The sequence below is a fragment of the Thermobia domestica genome, chromosome 2, assembly GCF_964235325.1.
Source record: "Thermobia domestica chromosome 2, izTheDome1.hap1.1, whole genome shotgun sequence".
NCBI lineage: Eukaryota > Metazoa > Arthropoda > Insecta > Zygentoma > Lepismatidae > Thermobia > Thermobia domestica.
The window spans coordinates 18,069,608-18,096,867 of NC_137455.1; the positions used below are offsets into that span (position 1 = coordinate 18,069,608).

The window sequence follows — 27,260 nt, forward strand, 5'->3', positions numbered from 1 at the left end:
AAGTGTATATTATCCATTTCACATATACTTCGTGTAAAACCATAAACAACACCTAAAATAAAAGAAATGTTGACTAACTTGTCATCTTCGAGTCCATCTTGATTGGAGTTGTCCCCTTGGTCGCTAGGAGATGTGAGAACACTGGTTGAAGTAGAGCTGCTGGTTGTATGAGCAGGGGATGGCGTCCCTCCCCCTGATTTAGAACTTCCATGTTTTTTATTGGCTAATTTATTCTTTTGAAGAATCTCTTTCTTTCTCTGAAAGAATAAAAATAAACATACAGAGTGTTCCAAAATAGTGTTTTCATTCTTTCAACATTACTAGAGAAAGTATTAACCGGTTGCGTTCCAGGTATATTTTTTCTATGTGCATGCTGTAATACCAGGTTTTCATTTACTGTTAAAAGACTGTCAAGAATTGCATTGTGGAACATTTGGACTGAAAAAGGGAAATTTGATGTTCTGAAGGGATTTTATGCTGCTTCAGGTTGGCAACACTGACCGGAAATTACAGACAAGTTTTCTTCTTTTTCTGATCTCGAAATACGATATCGAAGTTGCCAACTGTTTATCGTCAAAACAAACACATGGCTCCCTTAGGCCTGCCATCTACTGAGACAACACTTTTTTTTGTCTTTTCTGTCAGTAAGGTGCTGTCATCTAAGGAGAAATAGTAGAACTAAGTCTTGCTTTGCATCCACTAACAAATTTTATCATCTCCAGGATTATTACAAGTCTTAATAAGGAATACGTTTTCATAACATACCCATGGATGTCACTAGTATTTTGCAATGGAATATTTTACATCCACATGCATGTCATTGGAAGGCAAGGGGTTAAAGACGACTTGGATGACTGGAAAAGTGGAAACGTGTATAAGGTGCAAAGACGGTGTGATACAAAATTTGATATTCCGCTACCACTACGTGCAAGAATTTCGAGATTAAATGACATATTTAAGACGCAAGGAACTGGATGTATGGTGAGAAGAAAACGGCATGAAGAGAATTGCAAAAAGAGTGTGGAGGCAGCGGATATACCAGCGATTTTTTTTCTGCCGCGTATTCAGAGCTAGCTGATTACGGAAAACACTACCTTTCACTCATACATTGATTCTAACTAGCAGAAATTTGGAATTGAATTTCGGTCTGTTACTCGTGCGCTTAAAACAATGACTGCCATGTTTGTACGTCATCTGTCGGTTCAGGGAAAATTGTTTGCGCCGCTCAGTAGGGAAATTATTTACAGAAAGATACGATACACGTTTTTCAAGTATCCACGACGTTGTTAATAAAACGAAGAATAAAAAATAATAGGACTTAAGATTTCTTTGAAAAGTAAATTATTTGTCTGTTTGTTTACAATTGATTATTTGAATATACTTGGTATCTAAGAACACAGTTATAGTGTACTAATTTGCAATATTATGCAACAAAGTATCTAACGTGTATACTGAAGTATTACTCAGCGATAAAGTCAATACAGTGCGTTTCCCTAACCACTTAAATATGTAATTAGTGTTTCCTTCCTTACCAGTACAACACAGTTAGTGTCAACATACGTACTTATCCAAGTTTTACAATTCTTTTAAGAATTGGAATGTGTGCTACACGTAGAAGCACACGAAGTGTCCGCGACGTTGCCAATAAAATTAACAAAATAATAAAATAATAAAATAACTGTAGTGACTGTAATTTTATTTAGTACCTTTATGTAAATGGGCATTGTTTGCAGCCTGAGTTAGGTAGCGTACGCGCCTTTGGCGCGGGAGACCCGGGTTCGATTCCCGGCGGGAACTCATGTGTTTCGGATTCCACGTTAATCAGCAGGTCCCCCGCCTCATATAGCCTCGCTGCTGAAAGGACGTTAAAATCAAAATCAACTCAACTCAACTCAGTCTGAGTTAGGCCCAATAAACTAATTAATGTCCTCACGTGTGGCTCACCAACCAACTTTACGAAGAGAAGAAAAATCAACGATATAAAAGCACAGTGATTTGATAATCGAGTGCTAATTTTTGGTATGCAAATTCGTCGTAGACTCGATAGTTATGTATTTAGAGGTGAGCCCGAGGAAATTTACCAATGAGAAAACATTTACGCAAGTAAAAATAATCTAAATTTTCTACTGAATTCAATACTACGACGCACAAACTTAAGGTGATAATCATATCTATGAGCTTCCTTGGAATTCTTCAGTATTATTATCAAACTACTTTACACATTATCAATATTATTTCACTATAATGCTTTCGCGCTTATCGTCGTTTTCTTTAGGAAATGGAACATACTCGTAAGCTGTTTATATTACACGACATAGGCAACTACGACTGAAATGAATACGTGACCATCGCCACTGGACGTTGGCGCAGTGGCAGAGAATTGCATTGTCTGATGAATCCCGATATCTTCATCATGACGATGGGAGGGTGCGAATCCGTCGTGTTCCAAGGTAACAGCTCCTTGACGCCTGTACTACGGGACGGAGACGAGCAGGTGGCGACTTAATTTTGCTCTGAGGAACATTCACATGAGCATCCATATGTCTAGTGGAGCTCGAGGAAGGCACCGTGACGGCCGAGGCGTATCGCACACTGCTTGCAGACTACGTAACCCTTTCATGACGACCATGTTTCCCAACGGTAGTGGCATTTTTCGACAAGATAATGCAGCATGTCACAAGGCCAGGAGTGTGAAGGAGCGGTTCGAAGAACACAGTGGCGAATTCCAAGTGATGTGCTGGCCTCCCAACTCTTCGGATCTGAACCCAATTGAACACATCTGGGATGTGATTGAATGTGACATCAGAGCGCATCGCCCCCTCCCCGGAATTTACATGTATTAGGTGACCTGTGTGTGCACATGTGGTGCCAACTCTCTCCAGCGACCTATCGAGGATCATTGCGTCCATGCGAAGACGCGTCGCTGTTGTTATCCGTGCCGAAAATGGACATACTGACAAATAGGTAGGTAGTTTTAATGTTTTGGCTGATGTGTGCGTATATTTTGTCTCGACTCGAATTTCGAGACGAATCGAGACAGAATCTGTCGAGTAGAGACAGAATCATATTTTCGAGTCGAGACATTTTCTCGAGACGAGTCGAGACAGGCTTCAATCTCGACTTTATTCGACTCGTGCGCATCCCTACCGGGGACGCTACAGAATAGTGTGCACGCTAAAAAGTAAAGTGATTTTATATTCTTTATAAAAGTAGGGACAAGATGTCCTGCCTAAATTTATTGTAATACTAAACCTTTTAAAATAATTACAGTTACAATAGTTAATCTTGATAACTAAAAATAAATCTTCAAGTATCAAAAACAATAAATACAATAAATATAACTGTACACAAAAACAGTAAATATGAATATAATCATCGGTTTGATTTTAAGTTTGTAATTGTTGTAGTGATTATTCCCATGATACTAGTATTATAGAAATGTAATAAATTAGATAAGTTTTCATCTAAAGGTTTTACCGATAATTAACATGAAACTAGCGATCTTTAACCCTCTTCCTTTCCAGCTGTATTTTTCCTATGTTTGTACTGTGATACCGATATCATTTATTGTTAAAAGACTGTCTAGACCGTTATATGGGACATAATTATTGTGTGCGACTGAGTAGAGCATTCACATTACTAATAAAAACAGTTATTTGCATTGTGGAACATTTGGACTGAAAAGGGGAAATTTTGATGTTCTGAAGGGATTTTATGCTGCTTCAGGTTGGCAACACTGACCAAAGATCGATTTTTTTTTCTTTCTTCCGATCTCGAAGTTGCTAATTGTTTATCGTCAAAACAAACACATGAGTGTTGTAATTGTATGCTCCCTTAGACCTGCCATCTACTGAGACAACACAATTTTTTGTCTTTTCTATCAGTAAGGTGCTGTCATCTAAGGAGAAATAGTAGAACTAAGTCTTGCCTTGCATCCACTAACAAATTTCATCATCTCCAGGATTATTACGATCCTTAATAAACACACAAAACACATGGCTGTCACTGGTATGTAAGGGGTTAACCAATATTTTAAACATACCTACTCAAAAAGACTCAAGAATAGAATGAGTAAACAATTCACATGATAAAGTTCCCCTGCTTAGTCCAACACTAAACATATATGTATGATGGACCTGCAAGGGCTAAAATACATTTCTGAAGGATTGTTGGTTGATATTTAGTCCAGAGTTCCGTAATGAGCGTATTTTGTGGTAGATTGTTTTCAACAATACGCTTACAGGGCGGCTATTTGAAGCGATCGCAACGCGTTTTTATTGCTCATGCGTACGCTTGGAATACGCTGACCATGTATTTAAATGTGGATGGCTAATCACAAACGCGAAAGCGATAAAAGCGCGGAGAAAACGTCAGCTCGAGCGTATTTGGTGTGTTTCGGAACAATAAATCGCCTGCCGTTTAAAAGATGTCAAAAGGAAGAGAGAAAAAAGGAAAGACATGTTGCCAGGCAAGGGGATTTTTTTTTTTTTTTTTAGCAAGAAACAGCTGTTTTGAAGATGCTTTGTGCAGAGTACTGGGACTCTGCTATTATAGACCTGGACTTGGCAAAAAAGACCTGGAAACCCCGACTGGTTCAGAGTATGATTTGTAACTCTGGCAAAAGTAAAGTTACCAAAAGAGCTACCTCGGTCGCGTTCGCTCTAGGGGATAACGCTTCGAAAACGCATTCTCAGCTGAGTAGCCACAGACTTAGAAGTATTTACTTGAATATACTTTGTGATATCTTGCGTATCTTAAAAAATGAATACTTACCTGTATATCAATACGATCAAACTCTTGGAAGAGATGCCTGTAGAGGAGATTCCTCCTGGTGATGTCATCATCAGGGGGTAACTGTTTCCTCACAAGTCTTGGATTAACGTGATACACATGAACGAGGATTCTCTCGGATACTTTTCTCACTGGCTCGGAAGGATGATGCAGCCCAGAGGAACCAAATTCACTTAACACACGGCACGTCATCCCACTGAAACACAGAATATTCAGGATTGTCTGTAAGATTTATACGATTTTCCATTTCATTCTTGATAGAAAAAGAATAGAACATTTCTTTATATGTATTTTCTGCTTACTTGTAATGTAGAAGCTTGGTTTCAATACAACAACTTGATTTTGATACTAATTTTACGGATACTAATATTGAATAAAGTTTCAATATGGCTGTGTCGTCAACTTGAATGCTTGAGATGTGACTCAGTTGTAAATAAGGTACTTTCGGAATCGGGGCGACGCCCGTTATAAACATAGAGAAATAAAAATGAGAATTCTTTAAAAAAAATAGAAGAGTTGGTAAAGGGTTTTAGGTGAAAGGTTGGAGACGAATAAATGCTTGGAAAATGAAATGAAATCTTTTAAGTTTTACGTCCCACGTTTATGCTGGTTAGGCTAAAGGAGACGGTGATGATGAGAAATGAATGAAATGGTAGAATGAAGAAAGTGGGAGGAAACGGGAGAACCCAGATAAAACCCACGAGCATGGTGTTTGTCCACCACAAAGTCCACACGGCGCGAGCTGGGATCGAACCAGGGACCCCAAACACTGGAGGTGAACGCTCTACCACTGAGCCACCGCACCCCTTCAAAAAATGCTTGGAATCATAGTATCTGTCCACACTCTATACTTCGACTGAGTTCTTTGTCATCTTCCTGATGATTAGTGCTGGCTGAATCTCTGTTTTGCCTTAAACGTTCAGAACTTCAAAAGGTCTAAATAATTAGCCTAAAAGTAATTGTATCTTAGACTCGCGTTATAGCTCGTAAGCCGATCGTAACGCTGACAAATAGTTAGCGAGAACGATTGTCTGTCTAACTCACGACTGACTTTTTTAACCACTGAGCTAATCTCTCTTGATAGACTTGATTGCTTGTCTAAAAGCCTCCGACCGATTGTAACTGTCGGCAACAAATCTCCCGGCTAACTCCTAGTTTCCGGATTTTCCTGGGCTTTCAAAGTAAAATTTTCTAGTGTTGTTGCTGAGTTGGGCCTCGTGTTGACAAGCAATCGACGTCAGAGATGGTTGGCGGGAAAAGAACTTTTTCAGCTGTATTAATAAAATGTACACTGTCACAATTAACATTACATAATATAAACAAACACCTTTTTAATTATGTTCTGTTCTGAAATCATTAAAATATGGAAAAAAAAACATAATATGAATCTTCAGACTAAAATGAATTTTATTACTGTCTGTTTTCCCGTGTGTTGTTATTCTCAATTCTAGCAAACAGCTTTATGCAATTGCAAAGAAAAATTATCAGTCTTACAAAAATTGTCAACTGCCTTGCGATGTGTAAAATTTTCTCGGTTTTTTAATAAATCGATAATTTAATAGGTGTGTGACCCAAAAATGAAATGAAATCTGTAAGTTTTACGTCCCACGATTATGACGGTTAGGCTAAAGAAGACGGTGATGATGAGAGATGAGTGAAATGAAGAAAGTTGGAGGAAACGGGAGAACCCCGAGAAAACACACAAACACGGTGTTTGTCCACCACAAAGTCCACACGGCGCGAACTGGGATCGAACCAGGAACCCCAAGCACTGGAGGTGAACGCTCTACCACTGAGCCACCGCGCCCCCTAGGTGTGTGACCAATACAATCAATAAACACCGATATCTTCACACTAATATGAGTACATATTTATTCATTTAAGGAAATTCCAGACACACACACACACACACACACACACACATATATATATATATATATATATATATATATATATATATATATATATATATATATATATATATATATATATATATATATATATATATATATATATATATATATATATATATATATAAAGGCATATTCCAGATAATAAGGAGATTCCTAATATGAATCGTCCATTAGTACAACACTGGAAAAGCAGGAAATACATATAATAAACATAAATGTTAAGAAGAGAAAGGAAGGGAAATTCGAATTAAGAAAACTAGTAAGTATAGAAGTCGAAAGCGAGAACGTACTCGTAATACAGGTAACTAGCTCTAGACTTCCAAACTATTCTATGCATAAGTATCAGAGCAAGACACACTCATTTTCATCTTGCAGCCACGAGTCACTAGATTTCTTTAAAAAAAAAAAAAAACCCGCAAATAAACAATTTTTGGAACGACAATTGTTTATGCGAATATTTTAAAGTCAACAATGGGTACATTAATATTTGTTCTGTTCTTTGAACAGGTTTAGATTAATGCCCAGCATTTCCTCCTTTATGGAATTGACATAAAAAAATGTTACGCAATCGATCGAATTCACTCTATAAAAACGGCCAGATTATACTTTCAAGACTCCTCTGAGACTTAAATCACGTATGCTGGTTCCTAAGAACTTGAAATATGTAAATAAAGAATAAATATACCTTTGTTTTTCAGTGGATATTCCTTGTTTTATGATAAGCTGTTCAACCATCTCAACACGGCTTAATGCAAGTCTTGGATGGGTTGTATTTGTAAGTGGCTTGGTGAGGTTAGAAGTTATTACATGAAGATCTCTGAAAAAGAAATTAAAACAATATACATATGAAACAATACATTACGGATACAATCACATAGCACCATTATTACTCAAAAAGTATTATGATTTACAACTAATTGAAAATAGTATTATAAATATTAACACTTTAACAAAGGATAAAATGAAACAATGTCTCATTTCTTTTGTTTTGTGCGTACTGAAGATGGGGTGCTCAGAGAACAACGGAATCAAGTTCAAGTACCGAAGTTGTGATAAAAAGAGAGACATAAAGTTTGTATGGAGCGCTTATGAGAAAAAAAGAAACATCAAGTTTGTACAGAACGCTTATGAGAAAAAGAGACATAAAATTTGTACGGAACGCTTGTGAGAAAGACAAAGTTTGTACGGAACACTTTTGAGAAAATATACATAAAGTTTGTACGGAACGCTTATGATCAAAAGTATAGAACCTTATGAGAAAAAGAGATAAATTTTGTGCGGAACGCTTATGAGAAAAAGAGAGAAAGTTTGTTCGGAAAGCTTATGAGAAAAAGAGACAAAGTGTACAAAACGCTTATGAGTAAAAGAAACTAAAGTTTGTACAGAACGATTATGAGAGAAAGAGGTATAAAGTTTGTACGGAACGCTTATAAGAAAAAGAAACATCAAGTTTGTACAGAACGCTTATGAGAAAAAGAGACATAAAATTTGTACGGAACGCTTGTGAGAAAGACAAAGTTTGTACGGAACACTTATGAGAAAATATACATAAAGTTTGTACGGAACGCTTATGAGAGAAAAACATAAAGTTTGTACGGAACCTTATGAGAAAAAGACAAAGTTTGTACGGAACGCTTACGTAGATGGAAAAAGTTAACATTTTTTGACGTTATGAGAGTTATTTCCAGTGTTTGGACATAAATATTCTAAACTCTTAAAGGAGTTTGAGGTAGAGATCTTAAAGATGAAAGAAGTTTAAAATAACCAAAATGAAATCTTTCAGTTTAACGTCCCATGATTATGCCTGTTAGGCTAAGGAAGACGGATAATTAAGGCAAATGAATGATGATGGAAGAATTGGTGGTATGAAAAAGTGGGAGGAAACAGGAGCACCCCGAGAAAACCCATGGACACAATGTATTGTCCAGCACAAACTTACTTGCCCGGGGATCGAATCAGGGACCTCATACACCGGAGGTAAGCACCTAACCACTCACTGAGTCATTGTGCCCCTCAAAATAACCAAAAATGTAGACTTGGTTACCTTGTGCACTAAACACGTCATATGTTTATTGTGTCCAAGAAAATTTCTCATTAGACAAATAAACTCTTAAGTTTGAAAAATAAAATTTAATCAATAGTAACGAATTGTTTTATTTATTAAATAAGTTAATAATTCTTTTGCATTTACTTACTATCATACTTAAATAATTTATACAATAAATGAATGCAAAGCAGGTAATTTACATCACATTCAGCTTTAAATTGCATTTACAAAAATTTTACTATAAAAAAACTCTGGAATTTAAAGCTCTATAAGGATTATTATTATCGTAAATCTAACCTAAGGTTTTACTATATTCTAACAAGTAAGCCCAAGGTTATGTAATCTAATTTCTTACAAGAGTAAACATTCATAATATGTATTTGAAGATTTGAAAAAATGAAATGAAATCTTAAGTTTTACGTTCCACGATTATGCCGGTTAAACTAAAGGAGACCGTGATGATCTCCTGATCCCAGTAATAAATGAAATCGTGGAATGAAGAAAGAGGGAGGAAACGGTAGAACCCTCAGAAAAACCCACGAGCACGGTGTTTGTCCACCACAAAGTCCACACGGCGTGAGCTGGGATCGAACCAGTGACCCCAAGCACCGGGGCTGAACGCTCTATCACTGAGCCACCGCGCCCCCTTGAAGATTTGTTTCAAATTGTTACGTAATACATAAATAGTAAGCTGGTGGAGCTGAAAATTTCTTACTCTCTAACCAAGAAGAAATTAAAAAATAAAATCCTTTAAATAACGTCCCACGGTTAATGAATATAAAATATTTAGTGTCCCGTGTTCGCAGGCAGATGAATAACTATGGAAGAATTTGTGAGTAAAGGAGGAAATGGGAAAAAACCCTAGATAACCCACTAAAACGATATTGCCTATTACAAACTAACATAGCTTAAGGTCAATCAAGCATCTCTCGCATTAGACGTGAGTGCTCTACCACTGAGCCACCGTGACCTATACTTCCTAATCAAAATGTTTGGGTTTCGATCTTGATACTAACCTTCGCTTAGAATGACTCCTTGACAAGTTGGTCAATCATCGTTTTTTCGTATTTAGAATATGTGAAATGTACGTCGATTTATTATTATTATTATTATTATTATTATTATTATTATTATTATTATTATTATTATTATTATTATTATTATTATTATTATTATTATTATTATTATATTACTGATATTACTGAATGCTCAATATGGTTTGATGTGAGTCCATTAGTCAAGGTAGATAGGTTTCACCCACCTTTTGTATTCGAATGGCAGGTTGACGAAAAGTTAAATTTCTTAAATGCAGATACAGCTCAAGCTCAAGGTGAGTTATATGACTATGTAAGAGCTGACTTTTATCAATTATACGAGGACATTAAAAATGAGATGAAAGTAGATAGGTTTTCAGGAAATGTAAATAACAGTACGGTATTATTGCAAGATTGTTTGGAAAATATATTGAAAGCAAATGTACCGAGAAAGCATATTATACAAAAGAAGAAATACAAAGCTCCTTGGATTACTAAAGAGTTAAAAGCATTAATTAATAAAAAAACAAAATATTTTGTAAAATTTAAGAAAACTGGTAATTTAGTCATTTATGAAAAATTTTCGGTTTTAAGAAAAAATGTTAAAAGAATGTACAATAAACTTAAAAAATGTTATTTTGAGCAATTGGAGAATAGTATTTGTACCAACAAAGTGTATTTTTGGAATAACTTTAAAAAGTCTCAAGACAAAACTGTACCAAATAGAATTTTGTTCAATGGTACCACCATTACAGGGACAAAGCAAATTGCTGAAATTTTTAAAGATGTATTTTACAATAATTTTAATTTAAAAGTTAATACCCTAGATTGTGCTGTAGTTAGTAATCTGAACAGCAATAATATAACGATTCCAGTAATATGTGAAAATGATGTTACTGAAGTAATAGGCAAACTTCGGCCATTAGCATCTTCAGGACCTGGGAGCTTTCCAAATTATATCCTTAAAGCATGTTCGAAAGAAATAGCCCCAGTCTTGTCAAAAATATACAATACCTCATTAAGAACAGGGTCATTCCCATCTAAATGGAAACATGTACATGTGGTACCGGTTTACAAGAATAATGACAAGTTAAATCCGAACAACTACAGGCCGATAACCTTATTGAACATATTTTCTAAAATTTTTGAAACCATCATTCACAAACACTTGTTTTTTAATGTAAAAAATATATTGCAAAAATCACAGCATGGCTTTTATAAAGGGAAATCAGTTGTAACCAATCTCTGTGAAATAACGGATTTTATCTACTATGCAATGAAAAGTAGATCACAAACTGATGTCATATACATTGACATGAGTAAAGCTTTTGATTCAGTTGACCATAGATTGCTGTTAAAAAAACTGTCAAATACAGGTGTAACACCCTTGTACCTGAATTTTTTTGAAAGCTATTTGACTGGTAGAACATACCAAATTAAAATTGGAAATGTCATGTCAGATTCAGCCAGTATTAGTAACGGTGTTCCTCAAGGTTCTCCTCTGGGCCCATTACTTTTCTCTATTTTTATTAATGACTTACCAACAGTCTTAAATCATTCAAAGGTTTTACTTTATGCTGATGACATTAAGCTTTTTAGTGTAGTAAATAATATTGAGGACAACGATAGGCTACAAGATGACTTAAATAGAATCATTATGTGGTGCAAGGATAACGGTATGAGTATCAATTGTCTGAAAACTAAGTGCATGACCTACAGTAACAAATCGCAATACTATGTAAGTCAATACGAAATACAAGGTACTGTAATACAGAAAGTTGACACAATAAAGGATTTAGGTGTAACATTTGTCAGGTCACTAAGCTTTGGTGATCATATACAAAATGTATGTAATGAAGCAAGAAAAATAATTGGTTACCTGTTTAATCAATGGCCTGCTTTCTGTCAATCAAATACATATGTACTCTTATATAAATTACTGGTAAGGTCGAAACTAGAATATGCATCAGTGACTTGGAACAGCCTAACAAAAACTCTCGTAAACAAACTCGAGATGGTGCAAAAGTGTTTTATTAGAATACTTTGTTTTAAGTTAGGACTTGACTATTATTCTAGCACGTATGAACATTGGATAACGTATTTTAATTTGGAACGACTGGCTGACAGGAGAAAATTGATTGAATCTGTATTTGTAAGAAAGTTACTTGACAACCAATATACCTCAGACTATATTTTTAAAAATGTTGATTTTAAAGTTCCAACATATGGTACAAGGGCAAAAATTTTATTGCAACCGCATAATAGAAAACATATTTTAATCTGTAGGATTTTAGAAAGCTATAATGAATGCATATCTTAAAATATGACTTTATTTTAGAATTTTAAATATACGTAACTTAGTACTTTTTATTTTTATTTTATTTTATTTTATTACTTTTAATTTTTGACACTTCTTTGTTTTAATAATTGACGTACACTACACTGTCAATGTTTTTATTATTAATAATTAATGATATAGATGTAATCATAATTTTATCACTAGTATTATATATTCATTGCTAAAATAATGTAGAATAAGACAAAGTGCTGTATTTTAGCTGTTCTCAGCACGTAAAATAAAGTTTATTATTATTATTATTATTATTATTATTATTATTATTATTATTATTATTATTATTATTATTATTATTATTATTATTATTATTATTATTAGCATTTTGCCTTTTTGCAGGTCCTGGTACTAATGAGTTTTTTTTCAAGTTTTGGGCCTGGAAATGTTTCTTCCACGTTTCTCTATCAAGCTTCCTCTTTTAACTCGTAACATTTTCTTCTGTTTTTCAAATCATCAATCACTTGTGTTCTTCTCCTTCCTATTCGTCTCTTTTCTTCCAACTTTCCTTCTATTTCAGTAAGTAGAGGACAATTTCTTCGCAAGATGTGTTCAATCCAATTGGCCGTTCTACGAAGGTTGATGGCTAGAAGCTTCCTATTCTCTTCTGTCCGTTTTAAAACATCTTCATTTGTTACATTCTCTGTCTATTTTATCTTCTCCATCTTCCTCCAACACCACATTTCAAAGTTCTCTAAATATTTCTTCTCTAACTTTCCTAATATCCAAGTCTATGAACCATACGGCAAAATACTGTATAAGTTAAGAGATATTTTGTTGTTGTTGTTGTTAAATGCTTTTTTCACTTTACTTCCTTTTGTTTTGAAAGAAAAGGACTCGTTTTGTAATAGATTTAACGTCCTGTATCCAGTATCATAACATTTACTTGTATTGGTATTTAAAGACACTAAAATCATGAGTTTCATTTCAGAAGATATTTTCCTTCAAAGCTGTAACAGGATACCAGACACGTGCTCAAAAATAAAACCACCAATTTGGCTATTCAACAGAAACAAAGTAATTGAAATGAAGCATGATTTATGAAATGGCTGTCATTGCTGTTGCTGTCACCCGACCATATCCTGCTGACTACGCAGCTCTGCTTAGCACGTAAGTTAAAAGGGTTGCATAACCAATAGGTGTTGAAGTACGTAATGTGATTTAGAGAGAACGCATTATATGCTTATATGCAAGTCGGAGAAGTTTATTAAAATATCAAAATAAAACTTTATCAGAGACACTCTGCTTACATTTTTTTTAAAAATTGGTTATTTGAAGAGCTTTTATAAGGCTATCAGGACCAAATATGTTTTTCCCACCACAAAAGTTATTTTAAGAAACTTTCGCGATTGTGCACCAAGGCTAAGGGAGACAGTGATGATAAGATGGATGATAACGGTGGAATGAATAAAATGGCAGTAAACAGGAGAACCCCGAGAAAACCTACGAACGCCGTGTTTGTCCATCACAAACCCACATTTATTAATGCAATACATTCACATTTAAAATTGATATTTAATAACATATTATTTTGTTACATTCCAAGATAAATTTCTTTAATCAAGTCATATCACGTATAGATAGACTAATGCTTCTTGTTATGAGTTTTCACGTCGTATTACTATTAAGATGCTGTATTACTAAATTCCAACACAGTGTGTTCAATAAGGTGCAGGACTACCTCGAAATAACATGCTTAACGATTCCAGAAAAAATTATTACCTCGTTAGTTTTCTACGTACATCCCTTCCCTGCTACACACTCTCAGAACTGTCATAGACACTCTGGAATGCCCTAGAAAAGTCGTACACTGGAATTCTGTTTAGCACTGCCGTCAGATTTGTTCGAATCAATGTAACATCTTCAAAACGCTCCTTTCTCTGAGGGCAGATATGAGCTTAGGGAAGAGCATGACTTTCACTGAGGCTAAATCGGGCGAATATAGGGGGTCGAAAATGCGAGTTTTCGAATATCTTTTTCTAATATAGTGTGAAAAAGTTGCGAATTCTCATGCTATTGAGAAAATCCTAATTAGACTGTAGAAATCTAATTCTAATATTACTACGTATACATTCTAATAGAAGTCGAAAAGCTTAATCTTTTTGAATTTGACCGTTAAAGCATTAGTTGATGATTTTAGTCATTGTTTTCAAATTTTAGGTTCTTTACGCGAAGTGAAGATAACATATAGGATTTTTTCAATGTTTCTCCTTTATTAGCATGCGAATACGTAACTTTTCCATACTATTAGAATTCGATATTCGAAAATTTGTTTTTTTCGGCCCAGCCTCTCGTTAATAGTCTGTGGCCCTTCTTTTGGTCAAAAACCGACACACAACCTAGACCACACAAGTTTTCTTGTGCTTCAGGTTTTAGCCATAGAAAGGTCGTTGTGCATGAAAACCCTCCCTATTCGTCTGATTTGGCTTCAGTGGGCTTCGTGCTTTTTCCTAATCACATATTTGCCGCCAAGAGGGAGTATTTAGAATCTATTCAAGTGAATGTCACGGCGGTGCTGAAGAACTTCAATTGGAGACATTCCAAGAGCTTTCCAGAGACTCTACGTCCAGTCCCATTCAAGGGATCGTGACGGCGGTGCAAAACAGCATTCCAGTGAACGACATTCGTAGGACGTTTCAGAACCTCTACGACCAGTCTCATTCAAGCGACAGTGACTGGAGTTCTAAACAGCACTCTAGTGGACGAATTTTCCTATGGCGTTCGAGAGCCTCTACAACCAGTCCCGTTCAAGTAAACGTGATGGCAATGCAGAACAGCATTCCAGTGGACGACTTTTATAGGGTGTTCCAGACTCTTTACAACCGGTTCCATTCAAGCAAACGTGATTGCGGTGCTCAACAGCGTTCCAATGGATGACTTTCATAGGGCGTTCCCAGTGGCGTATTTACGATTTAGTTTCGGGAGGGGCTTTGCTAACTTTCGGGGGGGGCTTTGCCTGAAAATATGAAAATTCTGCAAGATATTTCATATACTTTACTATAGTAAGTAAGATTTCGGGGGGGCTTAAGCCCGGAAGCCCCTCCTAAATACGCCACTTGGCGTTCCAAACCCTCTACAACCGGTCCCATTCAAGCAAACGTGACGGCGGTGCTGAACAGAATTCCAGTGAACGACTTTCCTAGGGCGTTCCAGAGCCTCTACACTCGGTCCTATTCAAGCGACTGTGACGGCAATGCTGAACAGCATTCCAGTGGTTAACTTTCCTAGAGTGTTTTGAGGCTCCACGACCAGCTCCAGGAGTGTGTAACCCGGGAAGGGATATATGTATAAAACTAACGTGGTAATAAATTTTCCTTGAATCGTTAAGTACTCGAGGTAGTCCTGGAACTTATTGAACGCACTGCTGTGCTTGTGTTACACTTTGGTGAGCTATCCTAAATATAATATGGAGATACTAGTGTAGAACTCTAAAATATACTGTATACATTTGTCATTGGATATTAACCAGTTGTTGGATCAAGATGCTGCGTGTAGGAAACTCGCGCCGCGGTGTGTATTGAGTTACAGTTGGAAACTCCTTGGATAAGAGATTTTTGTAGGGCTGGAAGAAAAAATGGGAAGACAATATAAAATTATCTCTGCTAAAGACAGTAAAGAGGATTACGCGAAATGTACACTATCGGATATGAACAGCCGCCATTAAATCACCGTTACCCATATCTTAACGGAATCACTGTATTAGAGAATTCGGCCTAGAGATTCGCCCTATCTACCTATTGTAAAGGAATAGAATTCAGAAGTTCCTTTCATTCAAGATTTATCGTATGAAGTAAAGGTCAACGTACTTACTAACAGAACAAGCTTATAAGGCCAACTGGCGTGATCCTAGTAAGACCTTGGGGAACTACAGAGTATATGAGTTCCCACTTAGTAATTGAACAGAATTTGTCGCGATGCACCTGAGTTTATTAACTATGAGATGTTTTTTCTTTTCCTTTTTTTTTAATAAGTACCGTTTTGAAATTCTGCCACCAAAGCACTGCGATCTGCATCCTGCCCGTGAGTGTTGTGTATCTACATCTGTTGACAAGCCATAGACGCCATTAAGGAAACATTTGACCGTGTTTACGTTTGTTTGTAAGTAGATAAAATGCCTTCGCCGATTGAGAATCCCATTGACTGTGAAATGCGCGCTGTGATTCGTTTTCTTAGTGCTAAAGGCGTGAGAGCGGCTAACATTCTTCGCCAGATTAGTGAAGTGTATGAAGAAGCGATTATGAGCGATAACAAATAACAAGAAAAAGTAAAGCGTCTGTTCTTTTTAACTTTTTCAACTTTCTGCGACAAGTCTTCAGCGACGACAGAAGGTCGCCAAATTCGTTCCTTATCACGAACATTCGTGTGGCCATATTTAAAAGCTCTATCCCATTCCTATATCATCCCATCACTCATAATGTTTTCTCCATACACTTCACTACTCTGGGGATGAATTTCAGCCGCTTCCACGCCTTTAGTACTATGAAAACGAATCACAGCGAGTATTTCACAATCCGCGGAGGCATTTTAACTGCTCACAAACAATCGTAAACACGATCGAATGTTTCCGAAATGGAGTCAGTGGTCTGGCAGCAGATTAGAGGTCTGCACGGGCCGGAATTTTTTGCCCGAGCCCAGCCGGGCCCGTGAATTTACAATGTGAGGCCTGACCTGAGTCCGAAATATGTTTTAGCATTTAGACCCGAGCCCGGCCCGAGCTCGTGTGATAATCAAATGAGCCCGAAATAAGCCCGAATTACAGAAACTTTATAATTATTGCAGAATTGTATTTTTATTTACAGCAATTAAAGGTTTAATTTTGCAGTTGTGCTTTAAAGCTTTCTAGAAAGAACGGTGCCATATATATTGTTGTACAGTATATTTACAAAGTTAGGCCCTAAAATGCCCGAGAAAAATGGTTGTATATTTAAAAATTTACGGCCTGAGCCCGTACAGACCTCTACAGCAGATGTAAAAACACAACACGCATGTGCAGGATGCCGAACGCAGCGATGCCGAACTTCAAAATGATATCTCGTAGTTGTGTCCTATAATGTTAAACATTCGCAGTTGAATTTCTCTCAGTTGATCTGAGCCAACACACGCATCTTTGCTACATGAGGTCTTAGGTTTGATTGGCTGTGGGAGAGCATTGAATGCATATGGTGCTTCGAACTCCACCTTAAACTGTAGGTCTCGTATAGCCCCAGCGCTGAAAAACGGATTCTAATACACAAAACGAAAACAAGTTCATAGTTGAACAGGTAGCATTTTTGCTCGTAATCGGAAGGACTTATTTTCGAATCTGGTAGCCGGTAATTTGGCTGTTTTTTTTTTTGTTAGCTTTATTCCTTAGATTTTTACCATTTGTATGCTATGATGATACCCCTCAATATAAGCTCTATCTGACCTTCTAACAAAATTCCCACCTTCCTTTACGAACTTTCCTAGTGAAGTTGGTTTTAGCGGGATATGGAACTTTGATAACAGACAGATAAATTTATCCTTCTACTAGTAAAATACCCGTTCTTCGTACAAGGAGAATACGTTTCATTTTGGACATAAAAGGCTAAATTTAGATTTAAATGGCATCAGAAATGTCACTATTCATCTCAGCGACTCCAAAACCTAAGGATTCGACACTAATATAAGTTATTTTTGATCATTTTTATATCTCTCCCATCCCCCCTCCTCTAAGTTGCATCGTCAAAGTGAAATGATAAAAACATCCCAGGCCCGAAATTCATCTATGTGTGGCAAATTTGATCGAGATCGACCTCGTAGTTTAAGAGTTAAGTTTTGTTTATTTTATATATCCTACCCCTACGTTGTACCGTCAAAGTGAAATGACAAAAACTGTCTCTGCTCCAAATCTTATCTATGTTGAAAATTTGACCGAGATTGGTCGGCTGGTTCAAGAGTTACTAAGTCACAAACATAGTCACTTTCATAATATACATAGACTAATGCATTAGAAATATGTAGTTACAAAATTAACAACTCCATCCCTATCACACTCATTTTTTTAAAAAATCTTGTTATGGATTGATAACTTGCTGAGGAAATTTTGTTAACTATATTTATGAAGAATTGATCATAAAATCCGTGTAATATATTTATTACTGTACAAACAGTATTATCTTTAACCCACTTAGTTACTTAAGGTAAGTAACATCTTTTGATCATGAAACTAATATCACGAAGAATCATATTTCTATATGTATATATAACAGAGTTGTTAGTTGGTTGCTACGGGAGATATAAAAGAGCTCGTGAGCTCCTGGCGCCGCTGAAAGCAACAAAAGCCTACGGGAGATGAAGGACGACGTCATCCGTTGTGAAATGTTCTCCCACCAATTATGCTTTCAGCGAAAGCACACACACACACACGGCGCACCAGAGCAGAGCAGTGACGTCGGTTCTTTACTTTCTCTCTTTTTTACTTTTTCTTTTCTTCTGCACCCGATTATAAAAGAACTTTCAAATAGGTGAAGGAAAAAAGAAGAAGAGAAAAACAAGTGAAGATCGATTTAATGTTCGTTGCTGCAGCGAAGCATATCCGTCGAAAAGATGAAGAGAATGAGATAAAGTCTGTTTGCAGTTAGAGGAGACATTAGATATTTCCTTAGCATCGCCCTTTATTCCCTCTTTCCATTTATTATGCCTATCTTTTCTTTTTTTCCTCCTTTAGGGATTCATTTTCCTTAAGAAAATTCCCTTCTTGGCTTAATTTAGCAGAGCAAGAGAAAAATTGAAAAGTCAATCCTCTGACACTGCATCTAAATCTTAAACGTGTTTTCTTCTCCGAATCTACAACTGACTTTTGCTTACATCTATTCTCGACAACCAAGCGTCGTGGCGGAGTTCTGGTGCCCAGTAAAAGCTTCCGGGATACAAAAGGTACAACTTTGCCTTTTAAGCTTTAGAAGTGCTTAAATATTCATGAATCATTTTTTTTTTTTTAGATTCAGAAAGGAAAAATAGTAAAATGATTGTCTATATGTTCGATAAAATAAAACTTTGGCTCCAATAATACCTATAGTAAACAACATTTTTAATGTTTTCACTTTTTTTTTTTTTTTTTTTTTTTTTTTTAAGGAACATTGCCATTGATTGTATAGAAGTCTCGCTCGAAACGTTTCTACTTTCTTTCAAACGAACGCCACCACTGATTTTAGACCTCTAATACCCTCGCTCGAAACATTTCCACTTTCTTTAAAAGGAACGACACCATTGATTTTAGACCTCTAATAGCCTCGCTCGAAATATTTCCACTTTCTTTGAAAAGAACGCCACCCCTGATTGTAGATGTATAGTAGCCTCGATCGAAACATGTCCACTTTCTTTGAAAAGAACGCCACCACTGATTTTAGACCTCTAATACCCTCGCTCGAAACATTTCCACTTTCTTTAAAAGGAACGACACCATTGATTTTAGACCTCTAATAGCCTCGCTCGAAATATTTCCACTTTCTTTGAAAAGAACGCCACCCCTGATTGTAGATGTATAGACCTCGATCGAAAGGTTTCCGCTCTGTTTTAAAGAAAGGTGCTATTGATTGTATAGTAGCCTTGCTCGAAACATTTCAGCTCTCGCTAAAACAATCATAGTATCTGGCAAATTCGATTCAATGTTCCAGTATATTGTTTCCATTAAAAGTGAGAGCTCCTCCGTGGCTAAGCGGTTAGCGTATGTGCCCTTGGCGCGGGAGACCCGGGTTCGATTCTCGGCGGGAGCTCATGTGGTTAGGATTCCACGTTAATCAATAGGTCCACGTCTCACATAGACTCGCTGCTAAACTGAAATTCAACTCAACTCCATTAAAAGTGATTTGGCTTGATGATGATGCACATAAACAAATCACTCAGTCATTGACCGGAGCAGTGAATGGGAACAATAGACAATCGACAATTAACTACTAACAATAAATTTACAATATATACACATCCTCTAGAATGTACATTCATTTTTGGATCAGTTTAGGTGGAAAATAAAATTAAATCAATCCAAACCTGACCATAACTTTAATATTGAACGAAAGCTAATGGTCCATAAATCACTCTAATATCTACTTGATATGTAAACATTACAATCAACTTAATTAAACATTACCATAAAATAAACTTATTCTAACGACAACAGTAATAATTTTTGCTAATTAAAAACACGAATTAAAGAAATATATATGCATATACATATATATATATATATATATATATATATATATATATATATATATATATATATATATATATATATACAGGGTGGGCCATTTTAATTAATCCACGGAAATATCTGAAAAATGATAAAACATAGAAGAAATTTTTGAAATACACGTTATATATTGCTAAGGGGGAAAACCAATTCCGCCAAAAGTACCCCTCCCCGCCCCCCCTAAATGGGGTAACGGGGGGTAACTTTGAAATGTCAAATGGGAACATGGGTCGAGTAATACCTTGTTCGAAAGGTCTTGGAAAACTAAGTAACGCTGTACCAAAAGATATCTCATATTGTGCACCGGTTTCAAAATGGACGCCATAATATGGTTCGGAAACTCCAGTACCCGTAGTGTGAAAACCATGGAAGGTAAATGAATGGAACAAAATTGAAATACGTAAATATCATAGGGCATATCGAACGGTGTGGTCCCTGTGATCCTAGTGGCCTCCCTAAAGGGGTCTTGGGGCTAACTTCAAAATTTCAAATAGTAACATGAGTCGAGTGGTACCTCGTTCGATAAATCTTGCAAAATCTAACATATTGCAGGAGAAAACGATTGATGTGAAATGGCAGTGTTCTCAAAAGGTCGTCGAAACATAGTATCCGTGTCAGAGAAAAGGTTTAGTACCCGTAGTATGAAAGCGATTGGAGATAAATCAACAAAAGAAAAACTGGAGTAGCTAACTGACGTAAGGCACATCGAGAGGTGTTGTCGGGGTGACTCCAAGGGCCAACTGAAAGGTATCCGGGGCCAACTTGAAAATTTCAAATAGCAGCTTGAAGCGAGTAACATCACGTTACATAGACAAATTAATATCAAACAGCTTTTGTAAGAAAATTTTCGACATGAGACACCGTTTTCAAAATGATCGCAAAGACATGTTGACTGTGTTTAAGAAAACGTCTAGTGCCCATAGTATGAATACGGTTAGACATAAATGAAAATAACGAAAATTAAATAGGAAAACCACGGAGGCGTTCCAAGGCTCGAGAATAATACAACAGAGATAAAAATATTAGAGTAAAATTGCCATAATGTATAGAGAGAAATCCAAGTCCTGCAAAACAATCTCTCCCTGCGCTCTGTATGTAAGTGGGATGGAAAGTAAAGTGAAAGTTCAAACGAGAACTCTACTTTAATTCGTAAATTAAGTCTAACCTTACAAATAGGTATGGTGTGGTTGAAATATTTGTTTGTAAGGATGACGCTGTAGTGACTAAAAAAAGAGAAACTTTTATGCAATGCGTGCTGGTTATTCAGAAAACATTTCGGGGATATACGTACACACCGTTTCGTCCCTCAAGCTCACAATATGACATGAATGCTAATAGTTAATCAAAATGTAACTGTGGCCATCCGCGTTAACTTAATGCATCAATTCTCTATGCATGAAGTCTGCCTTCCAAACAGCATTGGGTAGGTCAAGCGTACGCCCGAACCGTTGTCCGGTCGGACATTGAAATTTTGAAGTTAGCTCACAAGACCCCTTCAGGGAGGCCACTGGGATCACAGGGATTACATCATTCGATATGCCTTATGATATTTAATTATTTCAATTTTGTTCCATTCATTTACCTTCCATGGTTTTCATACTACGGGTACTGGAGTTTCCGAACCATATCATGGCGGCCATTTTGAAACTGGTGCACAATATGAGATATCTTTTGGTACAGCGTTACTTAGTTTTCCAAGACCTTTCGAACAAGGTATTACTCGACCCATGTTCCCATTTGACATTTCAAAGTTACCCCCCGTTACCCCCATTTAGGGGGGGCGGGGAGGGGTACTTTTGGTGGAATTGGTTTTCCCCCTTAGCAATATATAACGTGTACTTCAAAAATTTCTTCTATGTTTTATCATTTTTCAGATATTTCCGTGGATTAATTAAAATGGCCCACCCAGTATATATATATATATATATATATATATATATATATATGTGTGTGTGTGTGTGTGTGTGTGTGTGTGCGTGTGTGTGTGTTTATCATTATTGGCAGGTCAGTTGCTGCGATAGAGAAATTTCCATGCTGTTCGGTCTTCCGCTAACCGTTTCATCTTCACGTACGATTTTTCTGTTTTGATATCGTCCATTACTTGTAGTCTCCTTCGACCTCTCCCTCTTTTCCCTGCCACCATACCCTCTAGCACGTCCCTCATGATATAGTTCCTTCTTATCGAATGTCCCAAACAGCTTCCCTTCCTCTTCTTTATAATATCTAAAACTGTTCTTTTTTCCCTCACCATTTCTAACACCCTCTCATTCGTTTCCCGCTCGACTCGGCTAATTCTATCTATTCTTCTCCACACCCAAATTTCGAAAGCTTCGTAATGTTCATGTATCTATCCATACAGTACCATATGAAGCATTTTATGAGTCTTTTTCTCAACTCTATATTCAAGGTCCTACAAAATTGTATCTTCCTCTTTCTAAAGACTTCTTGATATATATATTCACTGAAAAGTTGAATTCACCATTCACTCATAATTTTAAAAAATCGGATCTAGAAATCCGCAAGTCCTGGACGTAGTCTTCTATTTCACCGATAAATCTACTCTTACCTCTATCCTGGGTGTTTGTATCGTAACTTACTTTACGGTACGTTGATATAGGAATGCTGTCGAATCCATCACGCACAATTATGATAGTTGTCAAACAAAATAAACGAGCAAATTTAACCCTAAGACTGCAGCTTCATGGAAAATTTATGATGAAATTTATTACTAGACAAAGCGGAGCCAAATGGTTTTTGTTTCGTGTTTTTTAATCACCTAGGAGTTGCAATACTAGATTTGAACTACGTTACTAATTACGAAAACCCTTCAAAATAATGAGTTACAAGGGTTTCCTATTTTAAAAAGCCTTCTTTTTAAAGATTAAAAAAAATATTTAGTAGTTGGTTACTTATTTCGCGTGCTACCATTAGAACACCAATAAAAATACTATTAAATATAAGTGAATTTCTATATATTGTAGCCTATTAGATTACCTTGAATGAATATCTATGGGAAAAAAATGAAATGAAATTTTTAAGTTTTGCGTCCCACGTTTATGCCGGCTAGGCTAAAGGAGACGGTGATGATGAGAAATGAATGAAATGGTGGAATGAAGACGGTGTGAGGAAACGGGAAAACCCACGCATACGGTGTTTGTCCACCATAAAGCTCATTTGGCACGAGCTGGGATCGAATCAGGGACTCCATTCACTAGCAGCGAACGCTCTACCACTTTTTTCTTAAAGGTCAACCAATCATACCTCAGTTTTCTGAGCAGCCGGATTTTCTCGTATATATACACAAGGTTTCTTTAACCTTTACCGAATTCGACAGGATCACGAACACATGCATATCCAGGTCAGTTAAAATTCCAAAGGCTCTCCCACCGGGAATCGAACCCAGGACCCCCTACACCAAAGGCGGACATGCTAGCCACTAGACCAGCGGAGAAGGCACACCATTGAGCCTCCGCGGCCCTGAATCCTATCTATGGAATATGCTAGTTTATCAAACTGAGGTCTATGGAATAACCTAGGTAAACCTGGGTAACTATTCTGGAAATAATCTATGTAATCTTGATTTAATTACAAGGAATGCCCTGGAATATTATTTTTAAAGATATACATTTTTTCTGTAAAAATGGTAGTGTGTACACAAAAGGTGTCATGGCACAAAGTGCGTCTGAAATATCTGAACCAGTTACCAAACGAAATGGAAAATTTATACAAGAAAAACCGGTTTTAATCAAGTTCGCATTCAAGGACAGGGTATTATTGGAAACCATAACTAGTGAGTTAATACGACTGCTTTTGACAGGGTACATATTAGTAACAGAATTCTAGAGGTACGTCAAGGAACATGGCGAAATGGACACCCGTGATAATGGCTTGATGTCCTGTAATTTCCCTTCATCAACAAACGTTAAAAAATTGGTTATGAAGGTTACATAAACAAGTAAATATTGTGAATATAAATTGCATTAATTCCATACCATTCTTGAAGTATAAAGTGTGTAGAAACCAAAAGGAAAGACTTAATCTTACTTACCTGACTTCTTGGCAATCTGCCATACTGAGAATGGTTTGGACGGCCATGTTGTGGACACGTGGCGTATTGTCGCCGGATTTGGTTAAGAGTTCAGGAAGGAGCCGATCTACGCAGCGAGACACCTCAGCAGATGATACCCTAGAATCAATAACAAAAGTTTATTTTCACACTCAGTAAGCCAAAATCATGATAAGGTATTAGCAACCTCAATAATGGCCCTAGCGATTATATTTATGTTACATACATTAAGATAAAAGGGAATCAAATGAAAAATGTTTAGCACTCCTGGTAAGAGCAGTAGATGAGTCATGATTGTATTACTCTAGTGGAATGTATCAGGCGCACACCCAGAAGTTTTTGTTGGAAAGCATCCAGGCTTTGGGAGGATCCAACACTACAAGCCGTCTATGTAGTATTGAACGAGTATTATTCTGTACCCGAAAAGACGATAAGTAATTGTAAAATACTTCCACTTATATTTTCAGATGTTGTAATGTTATTAGGATCACGCTAGTGGGCCTTATAAGATTGTAATGTTATTAGGATCACGCTAGTAGGTCTTATAAGATTGTCATATTATTAGAATCACGCTAGTAGGCTTTATAACATCGTAATGTTATTAGGATCCAGATAGTGAGGATTATAAAATTGTAATGTTATTAGGATCACGCTAGTAGCTCTTATAAGATTGTTATGCTATTAAGATAATACTAGTAGGTCTTATAAAATTGTAATGTTATTTGGATCACGCTAGTGGGCCTTATAAGATTGTAATGTTATTAGGATCACGCTAGTAGCTCTTATAAGATTGTTATGCTATTAAGATAATGCTAGTAGGTCTTATAAAATTGTAATGTTATTAGGATCACGCTAGTAGGTCTTATAAGATTGTCATATTATTAGAATCACGCTAGTAGGCTTTATAACATCGTAATGTTATTAGGATCCAGATAGAGAGGATTATAAAATTGTAATGTTATTAGGATCTCACTAGTAGGCCTTATAAGATTATAATGTTATTGGGATCACGCTAGTGAGCCTTATAAGATTGTGATGATATTAGGATCATGCTATTGGGCCTTATAACATTGTAATGTTATTAGGCTCAGGCAAATGGGTCTTATAAGATTGTAATGTTATTAGGATCACGCTAATGGATCTTACAAGTTTGTAATGTTATTAGGATCACGCTAGTGGGCCTTATAAGATTGTGATGTTATTAAGATCATCCTAGTAGTCCTTATAAGATTGTAATGTTATTAGGATCACGCTAATGGGTTGTATATTTTAATGTTAGTCCATATTTTACTCCACATGATAACTCTTGAACGAAAGCGAATTTTGAATTCTGTTCTTTTGCCATAGATAGCTAGTTAGAGCAAGTTCCGGCCGAGTTCGTTAATGTAGTCAATCCACTAACATCTTCGCTAGTAATAACGGTGATTTTAACATTTTATATCGTTAACAATCCGTAATATCCTTTAGCTTCTATTCTACCTGTAAAGTAGCAAAGAATTGTTGGTTGCCTATTATATGTAGCTTTTCTTACTACGAAAAGTTCAGTATGCTTTACTATAAGATCACGCTAATGGATCTGCGATGGTAGCATGTAAAGGGCGTCCCATAAAGAACGGACCTTTTGAATGCATAATAACATATAAATTTTTTGATGAAATTAAGTAATTTACATATTACATATTTTTGCAACGTATGCTACCTGTGATTATGTATGAGATGTGATATCATTCAAATGCCCTCCGTGACTCTGCAGGTACATTCTCGTTCTATCGAAGACATTTTCCATAACTTTTCGGCACACTTGCACCTCCAGTTATGAAATTACACGCTGAATCTTGGCCTTGAGCTATGACGTGGTTTGTACGTACGCCTGAGATTTCAAATGTCCCCCACAAAAATAAATAACACGATGTCAAATCACAAGCTCTAAGTAGCCAACGCACGTCAGGAGAAATTACCCGGCCAAGGACTCTCTCTCGTAACAAGTCTATACAGTTCCTACCCGTACATAAAACAGATGAAGAAGATGATGCGCTGTTCGGCGCTCTGTGGCTACTAACCACAAAGACAACAGATGAAAAAATCGTATAACGTTCAGTGCTGCCAACTTAATAGAACAAAAATGGCGGGCATTTCAAAAGTTGCCTTCTTTATGAGACACCCTCTATATCATTCTCGTGATCCCTTTACTGTCTTTACCTGAGTGTGTTTTCATGACAATATCCTGTCGTGTCATCTTGTCTATACATATGACAGCCAGGCTTGTGTTGACAAATTTATTAAAAAAACCCAAGGGATCTGAAAACAATATTTTATAGGTGAAATCAAATAAGGAAAAGGGAAGCTTTTCTTCTTTTCTTACCTTCTCGTGGGAACAAACTCTGTAAAGAAGGCCCTGATGACTTCCGCTGCAAGGCTGTAAACAGCAAACACTTTGTCTTTAAGGGCTCGGTGAAGAAGAAACACCGTGGCTCGAGCTATCTTGTTGGCTGAGTGACGTTGTTGTTCGGATTCACTGACCGAAGGACTGTTCTTCAACTCCTCAATTAACATCTTAAGACCTTCTTCTTTGTCCGCGTACTGTTTCGAATAGAATTTCTCCACCTACGTGCAACAAACAAGAATTCCCTCACTGACATGACTGAATTCGTAAATAATGTAACATAAAAAAAAACAAAGCTAACATTTACGAACACAGAATAAAATATAACGAATCTATAAATATGAGTACCGGTAAATCCATTGACTCCCTCATTAACATATCTCCGAAATTATCACCGTAGAGCATTGAATGTTCTCCTTGTACTCTAGGCTACATAGGTAAAACTTAGTTTTGCGAAATACGAC

General features: G+C 36.5%; 1 protein-coding gene across 1 annotated transcript in view; it reads right to left on the minus strand.

The window, feature by feature from the left end:
- The window catches only part of LOC145670990 (centrosomal protein of 104 kDa), a 279,449-nt gene that overhangs the window by 18,826 nt on the left and 233,363 nt on the right, over nucleotides 1-27,260 (minus strand). The window contains exons 9-13 of the mRNA XM_081739624.1: nucleotides 26,776-27,017; nucleotides 24,396-24,533; nucleotides 7,390-7,521; nucleotides 4,774-4,987; nucleotides 79-257 (exon numbers count right to left, since the gene is read on the minus strand). Of these exons, the coding sequence (XP_081595750.1) occupies nucleotides 79-257; nucleotides 4,774-4,987; nucleotides 7,390-7,521; nucleotides 24,396-24,533; nucleotides 26,776-27,017 (905 nt within the window). The remainder of the gene's footprint in view (nucleotides 1-78; nucleotides 258-4,773; nucleotides 4,988-7,389; nucleotides 7,522-24,395; nucleotides 24,534-26,775; nucleotides 27,018-27,260) is intronic.